The sequence below is a fragment of the Marmota monax genome, unplaced genomic scaffold (assembly GCF_021218885.2).
Source record: "Marmota monax isolate L192 unplaced genomic scaffold, Marmota_monax_Labrador192_F-V1.1 WCK01_AAM20220418_F8-fsc00847, whole genome shotgun sequence".
Taxonomy (NCBI): domain Eukaryota; kingdom Metazoa; phylum Chordata; class Mammalia; order Rodentia; family Sciuridae; genus Marmota; species Marmota monax.
The window spans coordinates 47,619-55,337 of record NW_026693778.1 but is presented as its reverse complement, the minus strand read 5'-3'; the positions used below and the strand labels follow the sequence as shown (position 1 = coordinate 55,337).

Genomic DNA, 7,719 nt, shown 5'->3' with positions numbered 1-7,719 from the left:
TCAGTATTGGTCCTTTTGACTGCCCCCTTTTTTCACAGAATTATACTCATCTAGCTCTTGATGGCCATGGATTCCCTCTCTCCGCTTCTTACCACTCTCCTATTTGATATCCACTGTTCTCAAATCCTTCCATTCTGTTTTATGGATTGGAGTTTTAGATATTTAATTGTTTCTTTGAAGACAGAATCTATATGTTTATTCTTCTGCTTGGTTTGGTAAAGGATGAGATCTGAGAAGAGAAAGAGCTAGATTTACTCTTATGTATTCAGACCAGAAGTATACTTCTTGCTTATTTATTTTTCTCAAGGGTTTTATGCCTCCTAATCCTACAAATAGATTATTTCAGCTAGTGGAGGGAAGGAAGTCCAGAGTGGTAATGTCACCTGTCCTGGTACCTCACAAGAAGTAAAGGTATTGAAGTAGATGTAGTGAAGGAGTTAAGTACAGTGTGGCGTGGGGAATAGAAAAGTCCTTTCTTGGACAGAGGGAATTTAGTTGAGGCCTGAGAATACAGAAAGCTTATTTTTGGTTAAATAAGCCAATTTAGAGGACTGATTTCTTTTTTTCTTCTTTGGGTTTTTCCCTGCAGGAACTCATGCAGCCGAAATCTGGGGCCAATGGAACAGCAGTTACTGAATTCATCCTACTGGGATTGGTGGAGACACCAGAGCTATGGCCAGTGATCTTTGTACTTTTCCTCCTTGCTTATGTGGTCACAGTTGGGGGAAACCTCAGCATCCTGGCAGCCATCTTGGTGGAACCCAAACTCCACACCCCCATGTACTTCTTCCTGGGGAACCTATCCGTGATGGACATTGGGTGTATCACTGTCACTATTCCCTCAATGTTGGGTCGTCTTGTGTCCAACAAGCGTACAATTCCATATGGAGCCTGCCTCACACAGCTTTTCTTCTTCCATCTGCTGGTTGGGGTGGACTGCTTCCTGTTGACCGCCATGGCCTATGACCGATTCCTGGCCATCTGCCAGCCCCTCACCTACAGCACCCGCATGAGCCAGACAGTCCAGAGGATACTGGTGGCTGCATCCTGGGCTTGTGCCTTCACCAATGCACTGACCCATACTGTGGCCATATCCACACTCAACTTCTGTGGCCCCAATGTGATCAATCACTTCTACTGTGACCTCCCCCAGCTCTTCCAGCTCTCCTGTTCCAGCACCCAGCTCAACGAGCTGCTGCTCTTTGCTGTGGGTTTCATAATGGCAGGTACCCCTGTGGTTCTCATTGTCACCTCCTATATCCACGTGGCAGCTGCAGTCTTGCGAATCTGCTCAGCTGAGGGCAGGAAGAAGGCCTTCTCCACATGCAGCTCCCACCTCACTGTGGTTGCCATATTCTATGGTTCTGGTATTTTTAGCTACATGAGACTAGGTTCAGCCAAACTGTCAGATAAGGATAAAGCTGTTGGAATTTTTAATACTGTCATCAACCCCATGCTAAACCCAATAATCTACAGCCTCAGGAACCCTGATGTGCAGGCTGCCCTCTGGAGGGTGGTCCTGGGGAGGTGGTCACTGGTTTAAGGAAGTCTCAAGTGTCTCTTCTCCCTGTGTTTTTTTTTTTTTTTGACTAAAGAAAAAAATCCTCTAGAGCCAAGAACTAGCCCAAATAGTACAGAACAACTTCTATCTCCCTGAACTTGAGGACTTTTTGTAAGGAATAATTATCATTTCCCAAAGAAGCCCTATCCAGTTATAAACAACAGGTTTATGGATTCCACCAGGCCAGTCCCTTCAACAAATCATAATTTCACTTACTGTGACTTTCCTTTACTGAGTAAAGGTGAAATGTAAGAACTTGCAAATGCTTATAGATTCATATCCTAAGGGGAATGACATAGACTCAGTTATAGTTTGGGTTCCAAAAGCATTTCAGAACTCCCTCCCCCACCCAACCCTGTCAAGAGATCATATTTTTCCCTCAAGTTCAGATATGGCTGTGCTGTTTGTGAAATATAATCCTAGAAAGTAAAACAAAATGGAAAAAGTAGTTTTTCCTATGATATAAAGATCTCATGAGAGGCAAAAGGAAAGCTATGCAGCTACATAGTCTCTAATAACTTACGTAATATGAAGCTTGGTACAGCTCACAGACATATTTCCAAATGCCAAAACTCCCTTCATATGTATGATATGTCTTATGATACAGAAATGGATTTCCCTCATCCATCCTTCCACATACAGGGAAGGGTCTTTTGAAAAGAATTTACTATCTAAACATTTTTTAAATATTTCAACAATCCTAGATTACTCATTATGAAATTTCCCCCCTAAATTCTCACTTTTATTTGCCAACCCTCACAGCTGAGACAATCTATAACTATAAATGCAAGTCACATGATGACTTCTTTCTGTAAATTTCCCATTGTCTGTAGGGGAGTATGGCTCTGACCTGGAACATTGGCTCATCCTGCTTCCTGTTTTCCAGCCATTAGTCCAGCCACTATTTAGCTCTATCTTCCTTCCAGCATCCTTTTCAGTACTGATGGCCCCTTCCTGGCAACTCTCTGCTGCTATTGATATTTCTTTATTCACTTCTTGAAATCTTTTCTTTAACCTGCACCTATGATTTGGTTTCTCCATGAGATTGGATATGGGTGAAGGGATTTGCAGAATTAAAAAAGAGAAGAAGGCAAGATATATGGAAGAGAGAAGGAAAACAAGATTGGAGATGGAAAGTTTGTAATAAAGTAAAAATTAAAAATGAGGAATAGGGAGGAAACAGGATAGAGTTGCAAGCAAAGGAGGCTGAGAAGAAAGAAAGGAAGTATTGGAGAGGACCAAATGAAGTAGAGAGAAGGTGGGGGAATGAGCAAGAATTGGGGAACTGGAAAAGATGACTTAAGACTGTTAAAAGATCAATAGAGAGAGAAAATGGATGGAAGATGTGGGTTTCCCATACTGCGTTATCTAACAATAACCAGTTCTGGCAGTCCTGAAACCATCATTGTAGTCCATATTTTTACTACAAAGAAAATAACATTTTCATATTTGCTGAATGTGCTAAAGAATGCACAGGAGCTCATTCTCCACTTCTCTAGATAAAGATGCTTTCAGAAAGTCAGGAAGGATTATAAGATGAGAAAAGAATATTTTGTCCTGGATATTTTTACCCAACTTAGATCTTTAATATCATCAAGGTTTGCAACCAACTTCCCAAATTACAATTCTTGCCTGCCAACAGTGTCAAAGAACAGGGAAAACACGGGTCTTTCCTGATTCTCTGAGTCATCAGATAAACTTGAAGGATACAAAAGTGTGAGCTTCCTTCAAGGGTCAAGAAAAGTGTTGGGCCAGAACTGTGACATGACACGGTTCCCAGGTCATCACCTCTACCATCCACAACGTCTGTGACTCTGAATAAGTTCTTTCCCTTCTCTGGGCCTGTACCTGGCAGAAGGCACGAGGTAATCATCACGGTTCTCTGGTTCACTGGTGTCCTCTGGTTGCACTACCCTGAGTGAACAGAAGGGCTGTCTCAATCTGTTAACGCTGAGAGTCGCCATGCCTTCCACCATCACGTCTGCCCACCAGTATTTGGCCTTGCAAGGAAAGGGAGTGTCTTCTCTGCCTGCAAGAGCCTCATGCCTCTAGCATTTTTTTCATCAGCCATTCATCTCGGGCCTCAAGGGATGACTCTCCACCATCATCACTAGAGCCAAGCAGAGTAACTGGGTTCAGCATCACAAAGAAAATTCCAGCTCTCTATTCACCTTCCAGGATCATAGGGTTTCTTTAACCATTCAAGAGATTTCTTTTCCTTTGGAATTGTTTTCTTCTCTTTTTTTTAATTCCAAAGTAAAAATATCTCAAGACTTAAGTTTTTCATGGAATATGAAATACAACATGTTGGAAAAACTCACACATTACAGAATGTCATCGCCACCTTCCTACACATAGCCACAACAAAAAAGTAACTACTATTAAGAATTTGTTGTTAAATTTCCAGAACACACACATGCACAATCATACACCAGACACACACACACACACACACACACACACTTTCCTAAATAAAAACTTAATGAACATATTTAGCAGTTAAATGGATATGACACACATGTATGTTTTTCAAACATCATAGTGTTTTGCAATTTACTTTTACCTCTTCCATTTCATAGTATAATTCTTTACATAAACCTACAAATCTGTCTTATCCATATTAAAAGCTGATTAATATTCCATTTTATATATAAGCTAATATATTTAACGAAACTCCATCCATGCAATTAAACTTACATCCTATTTTTGCAATTGCTAAAAATAAGAAATCAATACTTATGTACTTTTCTGTACATCTGAAATTATCTCCATACAACTGAAAAGAACAGATGACATGTATGATAAAGGAAATACAATGCAAAATAAAAATTGGGTAAGTATTCTGGCTCTCTTTTGCCAAAAAAAAATACACACCATTTTACATCTTGGATGGCAATGTATGAAAATGCCTATTAGTTTACATCTCTGACTTTATGGGTGTTATATCTTTTATCTTTGGAAATTAGATAAAATATCGGATAATTTTATGATTTGAGTTTCTTTGTTTTTTAGTGTGGTTAGATAGATTTTTATATATGTTTCTGATATCTGTATTTTTCTTCTTTGCAAATTGTCTGTAGCTCCCTCCCCCACTTTAGGCTAGTTTACTTTTTTAAATTTTGAATTTTTATCTCAATTAAATTTATTTTAACTGTACATAGTGAAGTAAATGTTTTCATATATGTATATGTTGTACAATGCTTATAATGATTGGAGAAACTCTTTGGATTTTAAGATAGTAACTCTTAACCATATATGTTGCAAATATAGTCCCCAATTTCCCATTTATATTTAATTTTGTTTAGAGCATCTACTTCCCAAATTAAGTTTCACATTTCTGTGAACTTCACCTTATTTGTTCCACTTCATGCTTAGGAAAAAAAAAAGACTTTTCCATTGAAATGCTGTGTATAAATATGTGTCAGTGATATTTTTCTAGTACTTTTACATGTGTCTAAATGTCAAATATTTGATGTATCTAAATATTATTTTCTGTGTGTTCTAATTTTCAGTTGGTAGTAATTGTCTCATCACAGTAAAATGCAAGCTTGATCACATATATAATGTACATGATCTATTTAGCCAAAGAAAAAATATTTGAACTAAAACCAGAACTGCCACCCAAGAAGTGAGTCTGTAGTTAAGCCCAGCCAAGAGAATTAACTGCTGAAATATACAGTCATAAAAAGCCAAATTTAGAATCTCCATAACTTAATATTCACAGTGTCCAGAATACAACCCCAAATTTCCTAACATATGAAGAATCAAGAAAATGGAACACAATCTCTAGAAAAAGAAATATATCAAGTCCAACTCTGAAATGAACTAGAAGTTGAAACTAACAAATATTTAAAGCAGTTATTATAACTACCCTAAAACCCCGTGTTATTAAAAAGCCATGTTTTCAATTAATGCAAATCTTAGTGTAGAAATAGAGATAATAAAATGGAAATTCTAAAACTAAAAACATACTTTCCTAAATAAAATCTTAATGAACATATTTAGCAGTCAAATGGATATGACAGAAGAAAGAATAGGCCAACTGGAAGATCAAGAAAAAATTATCCAAGGTGAAGCACAAAGAGAAATAAAGTTTTTGAAAGGACAAATAAGGTAATATTTTTAAAGTCCAGCACATGAGGAATTAGAATACCAGGAGAGGAGAGAGAAAATGAGGCATAAAAAATTATTTGGGAAAATAATGGCCAACAATTTTCCAAATTTGAGGAAAGATATGCATGTTATGAGAAACTAAACAAATACAAAACAGAGTAAACACAAAGAAGTGCTCATTAAGCTATAACACAGTACTAGAGCTCTTGCCTAGCAGGTGCAAGGCCCTGGCTTCAATCCCCAGTGCTGCAAAAGCAAACAAATGAACAAAAAAATCAAAACAAAGAAGTCCACACTAAGCCACATCATAGTCAAATTGTTGAAATCCTAACATAAAGAGAAAAGTGTTGAAAATCTAAGTAATAAAGACATATTACATACTAGGGTACAATGAGCTAATTCACAGCTCATTTGCTCATGAGAAATCATGGAACAGAGGAAAGGCAGTACATACTCAGGCAGTAGCTAATCAGATTACAGGCCAGCTGTCCTTGTCCTTCAAAATGTTTTGTTTTTTTTTTAAATACTGGTGGGCATGGTGACACACACCTGTAATTTCAGCAACTCAGGAGGCTGAAGCAGAAGGATCAAAGCCAGCCTCAGCAACTTAGCAAGGCCCTAAGCAACTCTACAATAATTTGTCTCAAAATCTAAATAATTAAATAAATAAATAAAAAGGACTGGGTATATGGCTTAGTGGTAAAGCACCCTTGGGTTCAATCCCTGGTACCAAAATAAAAAAAAAAAAAATACTGATGAATATAATTATATACCCAGGGACAGTGTCCTTTAAGATTGAAGACAAAAATAAAGGCATTTCCAGATCAAAGAAAGCTAAGATAATTTATCATTTATTGCTAAAAGAACTGCAAATTCTATAGGAATTCTTCAGGTGAATGATACTAGATGGAAACTCTGATCCTCTCACAGTTATAACGGGAAGACAAAAATTCAGTAAAAATGAAACAAAAGACATTTAAAGACATTTTAGCAAAGAAGATATAGAAATAGCCAGTAAGTATGAAAAAGATGCTCAAAATCCCAGTCAAGTGATAAATGAAAATTAAACTATAAGATAGCTAACACTGTTTGTCAGAGTCTTTTTTCCCCTCACCAGAAAATTTCTTATTTTTTTTTCAGTAAATAGAATGTTTTTCCAGACCTTCCCAGCTAACTTAATCAGGCAATGGTTCCTCTGATCCTTTATAAGATCTCTAGTACTCCTCCAAGCCTTCTGACTCCTTCCTCAGTCTTCTTCAAAAGCCATGCTGACTTCTCCACCATCATCTTTCCAAGCTTCAAGGAAATATCTCAGCAGTTTATTAGGACATTTCCTGGCATTCTTACCAGGAGGTTAAATCCTGAGCCATGAAAACGTGTTCCTATGTCAATTAATTCTCCTTATGTATCTCTACATTCAACCCCATCCCTTGGACCTCATGATCCACTCTTATAGTTGTTCCTCTGCAAAAAAAGAGTAATTTAGGGCAGGATGTATCAGTCAGTGAATCAGCTCCCTACTGCTGCTATAACAAATCATCACAAACTTAATAGCTTAAAACAACCAAAACTTATTCTTTCAAGGTTCTGGAAGCCAAAAGTCTGAAGTGACTCCTATAAAACTCATTTAAAGTGTTAGCAAGGTCAGCTCCTGGAGGCTTCAAGGAGAATCTATTTCTTGGCTCCTCCAGCTTCTAGTTGCTGCTAGCATTCCTTGACTTGTGGCCACATCACTCCAGTTCCCACTTCTATCAACACATTGCCTTCTCCTCATCTGTGGTCAAATACCCACTGTTTCTCTCTTCTAAGAACACATGTGATGACACTTAGGCACCACCTGGCTAATCCAGATAATATCTCCATCTCAAGATCGCTAACTGCATGGGCTCTCTCTCATCCAGGGAGGAGGTCCACAGAACAGGGTAGAGGAGAGTGTGGCTGCGGAGTCGTTATTCAAGACCTCCAGAGACCAAGCAGGAAGCAAGTCTGATTTTATTCTGCAGTTAGTATATATATATATATATACACTCATGCAGTAGCTAAGT

The 7,719-nt window shown here is 37.9% G+C and overlaps 1 protein-coding gene across 1 annotated transcript; it reads left to right on the top strand.

The window, feature by feature from the left end:
* Positions 1–586: 586 nt before the first annotated feature.
* On the top strand, positions 587–1,543 carry LOC124104940 (olfactory receptor 3A1). Its single transcript, XM_046461979.1, has one exon. The coding sequence runs from the start codon at positions 596–598 to the stop codon at positions 1,541–1,543; it is 948 nt and encodes a 315-aa protein (XP_046317935.1). The 5' UTR covers positions 587–595.
* The last annotated feature ends 6,176 nt before the right edge of the window (positions 1,544–7,719 follow it).